General features: G+C 42.1%; 2 protein-coding genes across 4 annotated transcripts in view; both read right to left on the bottom strand.

Moving 5' to 3' along the window:
* CABIN1 (calcineurin binding protein 1) overlaps positions 1-10,199 on the bottom strand; it is a 102,114-nt gene extending 91,915 nt beyond the window's left edge. For 2 of the 3 annotated variants that reach the window (XM_082066113.1, XM_082066115.1), the window contains exons 1-12: positions 10,090-10,199; positions 7,743-7,807; positions 7,242-7,334; positions 6,789-6,902; positions 6,487-6,621; positions 6,078-6,258; positions 5,015-5,144; positions 3,782-3,931; positions 2,762-3,054; positions 1,632-1,800; positions 1,050-1,186; positions 427-644 (exon numbers count right to left, since the gene is read on the bottom strand). In XM_082066113.1, coding sequence (XP_081922239.1) covers positions 427-644; positions 1,050-1,186; positions 1,632-1,800; positions 2,762-3,054; positions 3,782-3,931; positions 5,015-5,144; positions 6,078-6,258; positions 6,487-6,621; positions 6,789-6,902; positions 7,242-7,334; positions 7,743-7,745 — 1,623 coding nt within the window. In that variant the 5' untranslated portion in view covers positions 7,746-7,807; positions 10,090-10,199. The remainder of the gene's footprint in view (positions 1-426; positions 645-1,049; positions 1,187-1,631; positions 1,801-2,761; positions 3,055-3,781; positions 3,932-5,014; positions 5,145-6,077; positions 6,259-6,486; positions 6,622-6,788; positions 6,903-7,241; positions 7,335-7,742; positions 7,808-10,089) is intronic. The other variant, XM_082066114.1, reaches the window with a different exon arrangement.
* Positions 10,200-12,064: 1,865 nt separating this feature from the next.
* On the bottom strand, positions 12,065-14,664 carry DDT (D-dopachrome tautomerase). The gene is made up of 3 exons (XM_082066241.1): positions 14,499-14,664; positions 14,221-14,396; positions 12,065-13,454 (listed from the first exon to the last, which is right to left on the bottom strand). The coding sequence occupies exons 1-3, from the start codon at positions 14,604-14,606 to the stop codon at positions 13,382-13,384; spliced, it is 357 nt and encodes a 118-aa protein (XP_081922367.1). The 5' UTR covers positions 14,607-14,664; the 3' UTR covers positions 12,065-13,381.
* Positions 14,665-15,311: the final 647 nt, after the last annotated feature.

Below are 15,311 nucleotides of genomic sequence, written 5' to 3'. Positions count from 1 at the left end.
GGGAATACGCTTACATTTGTTTAAAAAAGGGTATGTATATATGAATACAGAAATACAACAAGAAAAACCATCTGCTACACAGTGATACTTTTGTTTGTTTGTTTTGTAAACTAAGTCAATTGAACATAGCTTTCAGAATTCATTTTTCATTTATTAAAAAGGAAAAACACTGATGATCTGAAAAAAAAAATATATATAGGGTACACTTGCATTTAGCATCACCCAGATATGTTCAGGAGCTCAAGAACGGTTACGTGAGCTGCAGAGAGGGCAGTTTATGAAAGATGCACCAGCTAGACAAGCAGTTCTGCAGAGAGCGCTCAGGAAAATCTGCACTGAACTGCTGGATTTCAGTCAGTACTTGTGGCACATAGGGAGCAACACAGTGGCAAAGAAACAGGAATATAAGGAAAGGTGTTTCATTACCTTGATATGCTGATTACTCGAGTCCCTCAGTAAGGGATTGGGAAGACTGCTGCTGTGCTTCCTCCAGCTGTTGTAGATACTGAGGACCACCTCACACAAGCCAGGAGGCCACTTCACCAGGAACTTTTGGCTGATGACTTTTAGGTATCTCATCATTAGCTCCAAGATCCCACCATTGTTCAGGTTATCCAGCAGGAATTCATGAACATCCTGTTTTTCTAGAGGGCAGATAAACACAAAGCCATTCAGGTCTAAGGTCAAGGCAGACCAAAAGTACAAATAAGTTTCAACAGTGTTTTATGCACTAATCCTGCAGCAGTTCTCCCGCGCTGCATACAGGCACAATGAAGTTCTTGTATTCTAATCTGTCTAAATGGGCAACTCCACACAACAGAGTTCTTGCACACAGTAATTAAGCAGTCCTCAAGACTTTTAAAAAATTAATTAATTAATAAAAATCACACCTGTTCCCAAGTGAGATATTTCTTTGCCATAAAATTATACTTTTAAAAATCATGCATACTTTTGTATCTTTTAGGTATAAAATAGGAAAACACAGAAAATAAAGCTTACAATATGGAAGAAACACCAGAGGAACAGTGGGGGTTGTGATGATACGTTACCAGATTCCATAAATGTTGTAGAATCAAACGACATTCGATGCGGTCCAACGTGCTGGAAATTCTCTTCTTTGATCTCAGACTGCACCTCATAGTTATTGAAAGGGTCCTCCTCCTCCTCTGGATCTAATTTCCTTAATCTGTGTGGAAAAAAAAAACGCATTATCAACAAAATCGTCACTAGTCAGTGAAACCTAACCATAGCATGCTGTGTGTATTCTAACAGAAGTACATTAACTGAAGCACATCCAGAGATTTACATCCAGTTCTGAAATTCTGTAACCCAAATTTTGTCCAAACCAAGATTACCTTGTTTGTTGATCTTCTCCAATTTGACATCCGCATTGTCCTCTAATTCGGTTTCATATTAATGAAAGCATTCTTATTTTTAAATTGTTTTTAGCAATTTTCACTAAAAAGAGTTTTAGTAAATTCATGAGAAGACAATGAATCACATCTGCTTCAAAAAAACACATCGGTGTAGTGGTTTTAAGGTTTGGGGTATATCAAGTAAAAAAAACCCCAAACAGATTCCTCTGCTTAGCTCTTGATATTCTCATAAGGAAAGCTGCTGCACCACCATACCTGGACGGAAGGAATTTGACCAACAGCTCTTGAAAGTCAACCTTCTCCTCTTTCTTACACTTGGTGTTCCGGACTCTAGCAGATCTCCTTTTTGCCGTTTCACCACTATCTTCTGTAATTCTCCTTCGCTTCACCCCTTTCTTAGATTTATCACCTGCTGCTATGTCACCTAAAAACAGAACGAAAAAAACAACTCAAAACAAACCCAATACCAAAGCTTAAACTGCCAAACAAAAAGTAGATTATCATTTTTATTTTTAAAAAGTTATTCATGGTTGACACTTCATTTTGTTCTACAGCAACACTTGAGATTCATTCTTTTCCTTCTGAAGATAGATTTAAAAAAAAAAAAGGCACTATTAAATATAAACTGGACATGGCATTTTGCATAAAAATGCTGGTCTGAGGCAAGAAGCAGACTTCCTGAAAATTCTGCATTATTAATTAGCCTTCAAGAAGTTTCTGAAATGGGAATTAGAAGAGTCTGCCCTGAAGTCCAGCACCACCTGTAAATTCCCATGAATATCAACAAAATACTAGCAACTCCTTGACAGTTTTAGATACGTAAATACATAAACAGTTACAATATAAAATATTCAAACTCCTTGCTACAGATTTAAATTAACTACAGCTGACAGCTTGGTTCTCTTGGTTTCTTAAAGTTACACATCAGCAGCTGAATAAAGACTCTTCACAACATTAGAAGTTCGATATGCACCACTGCTGGAATGGTGTCATGACTTTTCTAATCTTATAGACTGAAAAACTGAAGTATGAATCAACAGCATAAAACCAGAAGAGGTTCGATACTCCTGCACTAGATTAGCAATTGAAAACAACAAACCAACCTGATTCTCAGTTCCATTAGACAGGAAAGTAAGTTCACTGGTCTTATGTCTCAGTCAGGAATCAATGATTTCCAGGCAGCTGAGGTAGCCTTCCTTTTTTAATGTGAATGGCTAACAGAATTTAATTTTATAAAGCCCAACTTTACTTCTTCTACCAGATGTTATGCATATGCTGAAAAGGTTCTGGATCCACCAACACACACTTTGAAGACAGCATGTCCCAAGGAATTCTGCAGCGCTTTTAATACCCAGGTAAGTATCTTTAATCTTAGACTGAAGTACCTTGCTCACCTACAGCAGCTCCTGGTTCCAATGAATTCTGACCGTGACTTGGAAAGCTGGGTGTCGTTGGAGTATAAGGTAATACAGGTTCTGGCACTGTCACCACCGGGTTGGTGCTGACAGGTGTTGGCTGAATAACACTGACAGGAGTGGAGGTGGGAGAAAGAATCAAGTGCTGAACTGGGTCTCGGTATTCTGAGAGACTGATTCTCTTCCCCAGGCTGGGCCGAGGAGGATCACATGTTGTGAGGTGGTGATACATGGCAAGTAAAGCTTCTCCTAAGCACTTCCACCTGCATGTGGAAACACAATGGCATCACAACTTCCTTAATTCTTGTCACATTATCTTCTAAATTATGTTTTAAAACCTAAGAGCATTCAACATTTTCTCCAATAGCTTAGAAACAGAAAGAGCAGCTTTTCAGTGGGAGAGGATACCCACCTGAGTGTCAAAATCTGGGCCCCCACTAGGAAAGCTGGAGAATATATTTCTATATTTCCTGTCATACGCAGCACTGACAACTTCAGGCCTGGAACAGAGGCCTTTAGGAGGTTCTCTCTTAGAATACACAACTCAGAAAAAAACAAGAATAAAACACGGCAGCAGGCAAAAGTTTTCAGAGGAAGCTGGTGACTTGCTTGCCATAGGAAGGAACTGGGATTAAATAATGTGCCTCATTTCAAAAAAGGTCTCTAACAAAAAAAGGTCTATGCAGCGGTTGCTGAGGAAATTAATTTACACTGAACACTTAAGAAGTAGTGTCAAGGAACAATTTTCAGATAATGTATTCAATCGACAATAAAAAAAAAATCTCACCCTTAACCAAAAGTAGCAGCAACTTCTCTGCAACAGGACCTACATGTGGAGTACATTAATATTCCAGAAAAATAAGTGCAATAGAGATCCTGTTTGTTTTCACATGAAAAAAAAGTATTTTTAAGAAATATGAAGAGGAACACAGTTGACAGCATAAATGGCTTCAGAGAAACCTTTTCAAAACCGGAAATATAAAGACGTACGTGAAAAAGGGAATTGGTTGGACCAGTTTGAGGTCCGGCTCTCTGTCACGCACTAGCAAAGCCTGTCGTTTCTTACGGAGCTCCAGGGCTTCATCTATGATTCTTCCTGTTTCAGCTGCACTCACATTTACATTATGGATAGACATGTCACTAAGAAATAACAAGAAATGAAGAGGAGTTAAAGTTTTTGGGGGTTTGGTTGTTTTTTGTATTTCTAAAAGCCTGAAGAGATTAATTTGATACTTTCCTATAACTTAACATAAACAGTGTTAAAACAAGCATCCAAATAGCATTATTTTACAAACTTCATCGCATGCATATAGAAGTGTTCACCATCCAACATCTTTGTTCCACCTTAAAAATTGAAAGATAAAGGGAGATGATCCTATTCTGTTTTCCAAACACTGAGAAATGAAAGGAAAGCAAGAGATTTTGTTTTCTTTCTTGGACAGAAGGTTTTGCTTCAGAAAAACATCATATGGCTGAGAAATTCCTTTCATTCCAAGTGCTATTTTGAGGAATTCTTGTCATCACCAATACAATTTGGAGTTGAAAATTACCTTGTATAGTCTGAGTCTACAAATTAATTTTTGAAAGGGAAGAATAATCCACACTTTCAGAGATATCACAATTCAGAAATGAAAAAAATAAAATAAGTGGCTAGAAACCCTGGCTTAATTCAGCATGTAACTCATTCTAAGAGCCATAACTTGGGCAGCTTAATAAATCAGGGGCTCTAGAACTACTGAAACATACAAAGCGTTCAGATTGCCCTAATTTGTCAATAAGAATTAGGAGGACTCTCTGAAACCTACTGATATGAGAATACTGTATCAAGTCCCAAATTTGTAACTTGTTTAAGTGGTTAAGTGTATGGTTGGGTTTTTTTATTTTTTTGTTTCCAGTGAGGAAAAGAAAACTCCTAAAATAAATGCTGCAGCTATCAGCTGCAAATTAATGAACATATAAAAGGAATATGGATTACAAGATACCTAGGTATGAAAATGAGTCAGCAGCAGCAAATGGATTTTCTACCCCTACCTCTCTCCAAAGGTAATTACTGAAGCACATTTTGTCAGTAGCACCAACACTTAAAATCAATTTATTATTCAGAAGACAGGTCAGCAAGATATTGTTGTAGCTTACAACTCTGTATCTCAACAGCTTTTCTGAACTACCTCAAACCCAAAATTTACTCCCCAAAAGCAATCTATACTATAAGATGACATTCACCATTTGAGGAACATCCTTAAGGAATCTTTCCGGAGGCAAGGCTGCTCCTCAAAGATCTTCTCCTTCAGAACCAATCCTTTGCTATACAGACAGTCTTTTTCCAGAGCTTTGCAGATAAAGTACAAACATGCTGACAGAAATAGAAATTGAATGGTCAGTTGCCACTTTGGCTTATTCAAAAGCTCTCATTTCTGGCCCATATTTACACCACTGAATTCCAACTAAACATGACATTTGCATAGACCAATAGCTTTACAATATGTCAAATAATTACATGCATATGGTTAAAATAACCTATTCTATCTTCCAAGTATTGTATCCAGAAAAATAATACCATTAATTTTGTTTAAACAATGTTGCAGTACATCTTTTATTTACCTTTAAGACTCCACTCCTGTACAAAAGAAACTGGAATCATAAAGCAGAATCACAATCATTTACCATTTCCATATTATCAAATGTCTTAACTGCACATTCCGTTAGAGTAACATGCAATGAACCCCACCAGGTTGTTACTCACATGGGAAGTAACATGAAGAAAATTAGGCCCATTCCAGTGGGACAAAACAAAGGATCAGATTCAGCACTTCGACCATCTTGCAACTTGTTTCCTAAACTTCATTTCAATCACTACTGGATATTACTCAAATATAAAGCCTTAGGGTCAGTTGTATCAACTACTGTAACTACAATTAACTATAATGAGCTATGACCTATAAATAGACTGTAGTTTTATACCCAAATCCTGTAACTATGTAGCTGGAAATGACAAGACAAAAATCAACATACATTGAAAGGCAAGAGAATAGTCTACAGGGAAACTTCTTGTAGAACCTCTGATCTAAGAGACCACAAGCATTTATTTTTAGGGTAACCAGAATTGATACAAATGGTCATGGTTTATCAAGAAATAAAGAATCTCTATCATAAAGTCAAAATCTCCATTATATCTAGGGTAATTCTTATGCAAGATACACTTTCTCTTATACGATTGCTTGTTACAATTTTTATTGATATGTCAAATTACATATTTCTTGAGATTTTTTTTGTGTACTGTACTTACTTGTGTAGTCACCAAGTGTGTACAAGATCGTGATAAGGTTATCTAAGCAAGGCCAGTGATCAGGATTACACCTGAGACCTTCTTCAAAAGCGTGACGAGCCAAAGGTAGGCGGATTAGTTTTATTGCCACACGACCAATTTTATACCACAGGCTGACATCAGTAGAGTCCAGCATTACAGCCTAGAAAGCACATCAAACAACATTATTCACATTTCTGACATGCATGTTTCCAAAAGAGACACTATTGGTTTGGGGACTGAATGGTGGAGCAGTTATATCACAAAATACAGCAGAGAGTATACAGAATTCAGACATGCATACAAATGTATGCTGTAAAGCGCACACCTCCGTTTTAGCAAGTTTTTGCAAATATTGAGGCTCTCGTGTTTTATTTCAGCCGTACTGTACCTCCAAATAAAATTCCATGGCTGTCTCTAAGTCATCCCGTTGTGCTGCTAACTGTGCTAGGTTTTTATAGGTGGAATATTTTAACATCAGGCCTGGATGTTTCAGCCCTTCTTTCTCATCGCCAGAAAGAACTGCCTAGAAATGATAAACAAATGCAACACAGGCATTAGGAATTAGACAAATAAAGCAGCAAACAACTTTGCCAATTGATAATGCTGACACTTCTAATTAGCCAATAAGAAATGAAGTAACACAACATATAAAATTAGTTTGTGGAGTTCCATTCTCTAAAGGCCACTGACCTCTCGCAGAAGACGAATCTCAAGCAGTTCATGATAAGCTTTAGCAGACTCTTCAAATCGATCATGTTTCTGAAGGTCCAGAGCTTTGTGGTACAAAGCAAAAGCTTCGGCTTCCTGTGGTTTAAAAAAATTAGAACCCATTTCATAGGGCAACTTTATTAAATATAATTATAGCCTCATATTTATATTTATTACGAATATCAGTGGTTTCACACTTTTAATACTTTCTACTGTACAGCAGTCCACATCCAGAGTGTATAGCAGAACAGCCTTACTGACCTGATATAACTAATTTAAGTGAAGTTTTAGCTTGCTAAAGGAATATTCAAGAGAGAAGACAGTAACACAACTTTCTTAAAAACAAAAAATTATGGTTAAACAATCGCTGCAACAAGAGAGGACAAAACTCCCATTAAGACAAAACTCCCTTAAGGAAACTGTGGGTTTACTTACTTGAGCTTCCTTTGTCTGTGTCTTATGGCTTTTGAAGGTCCCTTCGTAGTCATCCTCAATCGTGGAGCTCGCATTCAGGGCTGCAATTCGAATCTATAATGATAGTCGAGACATGACAAATGTTACATCTACACATGTCCCAGTCTCCCTTGCAAACTGGATTTTTCTCATTTTATTATTTTTCTTGGTAAAACTACATAAAGTTACAAGAGCTGCAGTGAATATAGTTATCACTATTTGCAAATAATAATAAGTCAAAACAATCCCCCCTACCCCAAATCTGCTGATATAACAAAATTTCAAGTGTCTCACAAGAAACAGTTTCCCTAGAACGGACATGTGAATTACAGTGAATTTTTTCAAATTCCTATTCACCAGTAACTACAATCACTCTGAAAACAATGTTCTCATTATGCAAATTTATTCTTAGTCCTGGGGAGAGAAAAATTTCTATTTTATTTCTACCAAAGCACCTCAAAAACCATCTCAATAAGTCCTTACCATGTTCACAGATATTCACACCTTCCTTCTCCAGGATTAGGAGGAATGGCCTAACACAAACAGGTCTGGAAAGCAAATAGGATTAGAATATTTATTCTATCCATAAACAAAGCATTCAGAAGTAAAAGACAGGCTGGAAATACTTTAATCAATAACCAATTAACTGTCTTATGTCACCACAAGCCCATGCCAAGACATAAACTGCTGTACCACATAGGAACAATAACATTCAAGTGAATTTTAACCAGGGGCAGAGAATAAAAGACAAAATTAAGTACATTCATTACTTCAGGATGGCTTTCAAGAATCTAGTCCTGGTGGTGAGGAGGGACTGGAAATACTTGCAATGTAGCTACAGCTGTAAGGTTATTCAGCTACTGTATTATATTTAATTACCAACTTCTACAGACCATCTCTAATGGAAAAACAAGTTATAACGACTGCATATGCATTTAGATCTAGTAGATTTATGCAAACAAAAGAAACCAAACTTTTCCTAGCTAGTATTTCTTCATACTGAAGGGAGGATACTAATATTTCCAGTCTTTTTAGCACTGACAATAAGTTTAAAGGGGCAAATCCACATTTATAATGTGTAAGTCATTTTTCCCCAATTAAACCCAAAATTTATATTCTATTAACTGCTTGACACTGTTGGTAAAGGGGCTTTTTTAGAAACACATCACTGCTACATGATAAAACCTTCCCAATAGCTCAAACAAAAAGATGACACATGCAAGACAGGCTAAACCCAGTCTTTAATATCGGGGACCACATTAATAGAACAGTAAGTCCAGAATTAACCACAGCAGGAAGCAGTGGGAGTTTGAACCATAAGCTGAATTAACTCATACATCATCATGATTAGTTCTGCACATAGAGAAAATAATGCTTCAACATGAATTTCATTCATTCAGTAATGATCTTTTGCTTGCCTATGCGCCATGTACTTTCCCCACTTGCAGCTAAATCAGACTGACAACTGCACAGCAATAAAGCATTTTTCTCTTTAAGTCACTAAATAAACAACAATAAAACCTCAAATCTCTTTCAAGACAAGGTTGCCTTGTAAACTTTGTATATGGAGAAAATACATGCAGAGATTAAAGGTTATCTCTTTCAGAAATACTGAATGCCACAGGTTTTGACAGAAAGTGCAGATGCTTATGACATCTAAATAAGGCTGTACGATCCCATATTAATTACATATTTAAACTGAATGCTTTTATGTTCATTTAGAAATCTGCCTGTCTTCAGAATTATCCTCAAGTCTTCTGCCAAATCCACATAATCTTGCTCAAGGCAGCAGAGGAATTCAACAGGAGAGAGACTACAGTTTCCTTCCATGGCTGGACTGCCAGTGAAACGCAACTATACAAACGGTGGGGAAACAATCTTAATTCTACTTTTTATTTATATAGAAAATATAGAACAATCACTAGCCCTTCTATTCTCTGTAGATCAGAAGTTGATGGAGTGTAACTGCACAGAGCAGTGTAATACTTTCAAAAACCATGGTAAAGATGTGGCCTCTGCACAGCTTTTCTACTGGTCGGTTGGCCAGGTGTGGGGTTTGTTTCATTTCTTTTTTTCAAACCAGGCACTGTAGATGGTTGCAAACAAAACTGTGGACTGCGATACAACAGTGTTGTAACACGTAGGAATTTAGTATGTTGCTACTGGCACTTTTAATGAGACCCTGCTATATCAATTAGCTGGGGAAAAAAATGACGAGTCTTTATAACAGAAGTATTACAAACCAGCTGGAAGTTGTTCACTCACAGGAGTGTCTCAGCTATAAATCCGTGGCTGTAACAGGTGAGCACATCCTCAAAAAACAATAATACCTCTTCAAAGTCTTTTGCCTTCAAAATCTTATCTCCTTTTACCTTAGTTGTTTAAAACCTCAGTAAAAATTTCAAATGTCAGCTCTTGTTCCCAGAGCTTGTGTGATTCTCAGCTTCAAAATAAACAACGGAAGTGACCTGGGCACCCCAGCTTTTGCTGTTGCCACACCTGGGATCCATATACTGCAAATACACACTTGTTTAAAAAAGAACACTTGATTTTTGTTTGTTTTTAACATTTAAAAGATGTCTCTCTGCTGCATTTTAGCAAAAGCTGCTTTTACCGAAGCACGGTCACTTTCCACAGAGGGACGCGGGGACACCACTCACACAAAAGGAAGGAGGGAGCCCCGCTTGCCTCCGCCAGGGTTTCCATGGAGAGCAGCGGACGAGGCCCCGCCGCGTCAGGCCGGGCTCCCGCAGCCCTCACCGGCAGGCCACGCACGGATACGGGCACGGCAGCCTCCCGGCCCCTCCACGGGGGCGCACGGGACACTCACCTCGCAGGGCCGCCCCCGGGATGCCGGCGCAGCTCCGAGCCGGCGGAGCGCGGCCACCGCGGGGCTCCCAGAGCGGCTCCCTCAGGCGAGCGGCGACTCCCCAGAGCCCCCCAAGTCCAGCGTACCAACAAACGGGCTGCTTATTGGCCGAGCAGCCACTGAATCAGCCAATCGGAGCGCTGGAGAGAGGGAAGCGAGGAAGGGCGGGAGGGGGCGCAGTTGGAGCCGTCGTGTGAGCTGTGCGTGCTGAAGCTGAAATAAACTTCAGATACCTTTCCCAATGGGTATGAAAATCATGCCAGAATTACTGGTTTTGCCTCCAACTTGCCGTGGTGGTAGCTGGAGAGGGGAATGTGCTTTTATGCCCCTGTGGAGGAGAGGTGTTTCTTTGTGGTGGCAGCAGGACAGTGTGAGGCAGCACCTCAGGCCAACTGCAGCACATCCCGGTGGAAAAGATTGTATTTAAATATAATGCCATATTGCAGCAAGTCTTGAAGAAAAGACACGGCACCCGCAGCCCTGTGCCAGCCCTCCTGGTGCAGGCGCCATGTCAGGAAGGTGTTGAACAGACACAGACTGACAAGGGCGCACTTGGGCCTTGCTCCAGTTGCAGGATATCACCACGTATCCAAATCCACCTCTGGTTACAACGGCCCCATCACAATGATGAACATAAACTTGTGCTCAAGCATTCAACTAAATCAGCATTTAGCATCATAAGGAAGGGTCCTCTTCTTCCTGAATGTACAAACTCTGGGGTCCCATTTGTGGGAGAAAATAATGCCCATCTTTCCATTATGACAAACCAAGAGCAGGGTTGCCATGAACAGCAGCATCACACTGTTGTGCTCGGAGAACAACTTCCAAAGCCATCGTGACTCTAATACTCTCCTGTCACTAGTGCCCTTCAGCGTGCTCAGGGCCTCACTGGTCCTTTCTTGTGTAAACACACAGAAAGATTGCCCCCACTTCAAAGGTTTGAAACTAGGAAATGGTTACATCATGTTCAGAATCTGGTTGTTACCTTTGAATTTGCAAACATGCCTACACAGAGTTCTCAAACAAACTAACAGGGGCCATTTCTGGGAGCAGAATTATTAGTCAACCTTAGGCAGTTAAACCTGGGAAGTTACAGTCAGTACAACGGTAAAAAGATCTACCATAGCTGGGAGATATTAAGTCCAGATATCAGGCAGGCTCTATCCATGGAAGAGGGACAATCTGTACACAGCATTCAAGGAATAGGGATTTTATAACATTATTGCCAAGCCCTAGACAAGGGGGAAATACCTTATTTTCTCCAACTAGGACACATAAGCAAGAGATGGTGAGAACATGTTTTCCTACTCATGTTGATTCCTGTGTCTGTGCTCTAGAATGGGCTTCAGGGAGCTGCACAGCCCTTTTGCAGGGTGTCTCTCAAGCCCTAACGTATTGTACAAACCTGCTCTAACATTAGCTGAGTGGAGGAAAAAGAGCCCATCTCTTCAGAGCAGCACAAACATAAAAAGTCTATTCAGCAGCAGCAGCTTATGAAGGAAAACAGTCACAAGCTCTTACAACTCCCAGAATCTAATTCCGTGCTGACAGACACCAGCACCAAAAAAGTATCAATCAGCTTGGACCAAGGCACAAACACTTCATAACCAAACAACCCTGTGATTAATGTTTTAACTGCTCTCATAAGAAAAACTCGGAGTCCATGAACCATAAAATTCTCAAGATGGTCCTTGACCCAGCACTTTCGCCGTGATTTTGCATTATTCTAGGAGGTTTCATCAGAGAATGCCAGAACGCAGACACAACATGGAAAATGGTGGAAAAGTCACACTGAGGACCCCTTCTATTCAGACATCTTGTTTTAGTTGAAGAGACATCTTGAGAAAGCACACGGCCCTGGGCAGCCATGAGACTTGTCTCCAAGTGCCAAGACCTACAAAACCCCAATGCTGTAAGTCAATAAACTGACACCAAATGAGGATTAGATAAATTTTATTAACAAGATAAGGCGTAGCCTCACTAGCCTGATACTCAAATTTGTGTTTGGTATCATTTTCCTGACAGATTTTGCAAACATACATGGTGTTTGTTATACATAAGGAGCAACCAACATCGAATGGCAATTAGAAGGAACATTTTCAACTATCTTGAAACCTCAACTCATAAACAGAACTCCAGTCAGAATGTCAAAGGAGCACAGCCTTGCGTTCCCATGGAAGCCATGTCCCAGGAGCATGTTCTCAATTCCTGAACTCCCTGTCTGCGACCTGGACCTCACCAAGTCACAAAGTGGAAACTGATAAATGCTCATTATCTGTGTAAGGCAGAGATAACATAATAAATAAAAAGTACCGTGCTTTTAATAAAATGCCATGTGTATTCCAGTTATAAAGTGAGGGAACATATGGGTCCTAAAAACCCAAAACACTTCCCCACGGGGACAGCGAGCTGAAGACACCAGCCACAGAGCACAGTGAGATGCTGTATAGTCCTGAAACTCCCTGTAACAACAGACTGAAGAAAAGTATTTTGAACAACTGGGTGAATAACAGGAATTAAATCTGGCAGTAGCAGAACCTTCCAAATATTTTCCTGTGGCACAGTGCAATTCTCCACAAGTGACTCCCTCCTCTACACGCTGCCATCAGCACACAAAATTCAGCTGTGAAAATGTGGTGGACAAACAACATTTTGTAGGAGCAGCCACCAGAAGTGGCAACGGTAAAGCACAAGATCTGACACGAGCCCTAACCAAAACCTACATAAATGCACAAACTTCCCTCCCAATAACCACCCCTCTTTCCAGAAAGGGCTTTTGGGGAGTCTGAAAAGAAAAGAACTTGACTCCCTGGTATCAGTCAGCCTGGGACCCTTCTGCTGCCACAGAAAAAACAGAAAGAAGGATCCTTCTGCCTTGCAAAGTATAAGGACATCTGGATGATCCCAGCAACCTCTCTGGTCCTCAATAAACCCAAATGTGTTCTGGAATTATACTTCTGGCTGCTACAAGACAGCTTTTTTTAGGCCCACATATGGCCATCACCAGACTGCAATGGCTTAGCCACAGGCATGGGGAGAGTCCTTGGGCTACGAGAGAGGCTTGAAACAAAAACCCTACACTATTTTAGTAAAATCAACATAGCTGGTTGCCCCACTGTTTAGCTTTGTGTGAATCACACAGGTGAAGGTGCAGAGCTACGCAGATTTGATCACAAAAGGAAACAAGTAGACAGAACTGGTCATCTCTGGGTTGTCTTCTCCATTTTTTTGTTCCAACAGGCCGCTCAAGGGATCACAGGAATGTCATGACTGTTCTGTTCTTGCCGATCTGCCAGGGCTCCAGCGGGAAAAAGCGGATGACAATCCTTTTTGGGTATAAGAGCAAAAATGAAGTGGGCAGGAAACATTATTTTATTATTAAATATTATCCCTGCCCAATTTGCAACAAGATAGAAAATCTGCACTAAGCTCTTGCTGGCTCACACTCCATGGTGTTAATTTGACAGAGGCAAAGATAAGCTGTGTACAGGCAGGGCACAAACAGGTGCCAGGTTTAATCCGCACAAACTGGGAAGCAGACTGAATTTCAGCACTGTTATGGCAGATACTCGTCCATTTCAGAAGGACCCATGCAGCTCATAATCTCGTCAGGTATTCACCCTGAGAGCAGGGAAATGCTATTATTCTCCCTGGGGAGATGGGAAAGGGGGGCAGAGAGGGACATGGCTTACCTTCGGGAACAGCCTCGCTCCAGCACTTGGCACAGCGACCCCACTGTGAGGCTCTTTGAACCCATTACACCAACTAGCACTAACCATCTTCAGAGAACAATATTTCCCAGATGGCTCAACAAGTGTGAACCAGTCCACAGTTCTATCTGTACTTAACTGTGCGTCTGTGATTCAGCATCCAAGAGCATTTACTGTTTGCAGTCGAGTCTTGGATCTGTATTAGACCTTAATCTCATCATCACCATCACTTTGAACACTTTCCTGTACTTCTGTTTGCCGTGTTTCACACACTCACACACCGCAGAACCCTGACAGGTGCCCCCCCCGCCCCCCGGGGCACACCCGGTGTCCCAGCCCCGCCCGGAGCCGCGGCGGAGCCCCCGGGCCGGGCCGCACTCACCGCTCGGGGCCGAGGCCCAGCTTCGCCGTCAGGAAGTCGAAGAGGCGGGCGCTGTGCTCCCGGTTCTGCTCCGCCGAGCCCACCACGCCGATGGAGGACACCAGCAGCTGCGCGCAGGGCTCGGCCGAGCCCGACAGCACCATGGGCAGCCCGCTCCGCACCGTCACGTTCACCCGCTGCGGCACAGACACCGTGAGGCACAGACACCGGCCCCGCCGCCCCGGCCCCGCCGCCCCGGCCCCGCCGCCCCGGCCCCGCCGCCCCGACCCCGCGCTCACCTCCGCCGGTTTGCCCAAGATTTCGGCGCCGGCGGCGCAGAGCTCCTGGGCCAGCGCCGGCGGCAGCCGGTTGGCCGGCAGGCTGGTGTCGAGCTCCAGGAACGGCATGGCGGCCCAGCCCGGCCCGTTCAGCTCACCCCGCTCCGCCCCGAGCGGCCGGCGCAGCGCAGCCCCGGGGGGGCGGGAGTTGCGGCCGGGCCTTGCACCATCCTCGCAGCTCCCAACGCCGTGGACACGCTGCCCTGCCCGCCCCTCGCCCTGTGGCAGCCACAGGCAGGGCTTTGGCTTTTCTCTTACAACATCATAGAATCATTTCGGTTGGAAGAGACCTTCAGGATCATAACCTAACCCAACTCCAGCACTAAACCATGTCCCCAAGAACTTCATCTACACGTCTTTTAAACCCCTCCAGGGATGGTGACTCCACCACTGCCCTGGGCAGCCTGTTCCAATGCCTGACAACCCTTTTCCGTGAAGAATTTTTTGTTTTACCCCAATCGCATCAGCTGGCTTTCAGCCTTCTGCTTTTTACCTTATGTATTACTGGGATATATATTAGAGTGTGAGAGCAAAAAATCACATCTCGCTGACAAAGGGTAAGGTTGTAGGAAACTATCATCTCGCCTATAATAGGCTCAGGCAGGATATCTCAGCAAAGCATACGTAAAAACGGGTGTCCTCCTAATGGTAAGCACTCAGAATAGGGTAAAAAGCCCCTGCTTATATCACCCAAATCCCAGCTGCATATTCCCTCCCCTGCTCCCCATTGGTTGGTACTGCAGGGTTTACCGACTACCTGATGCTTGCCTCAGT

Source organism: Streptopelia decaocto (genome assembly GCF_964273445.1).
Source record: "Streptopelia decaocto genome assembly, chromosome: 15".
Taxonomy (NCBI): Eukaryota; Metazoa; Chordata; class Aves; order Columbiformes; family Columbidae; genus Streptopelia; species Streptopelia decaocto.
The sequence above is the reverse complement of the archived record's forward strand: the minus strand, read 5'-3'. Positions and strand labels throughout refer to the sequence as shown.

What these genes read in the sequence shown, in the direction of transcription:
- DDT (XM_082066241.1), bottom strand. Translation starts at nt 14,606, where the DNA reads ATGCCGTTCCTGGAGCTCGACACCAGCCTGCCGGCCAACCGGCTGCCG. An exon ending in TCTTGGGCAAACCGGCGGAG is followed by an intron (nt 14,397 to 14,498) that starts GTGAGCGCGGGG and finishes TCTGTGCCGCAG; the next exon opens with CGGGTGAACGTGACGGTGCG. An exon ending in CTGGGCCTCGGCCCCGAGCG is followed by an intron (nt 13,455 to 14,220) that starts GTGAGTGCGGCC and finishes ATACCCAAAAAG; the next exon opens with GATTGTCATCCGCTTTTTCC.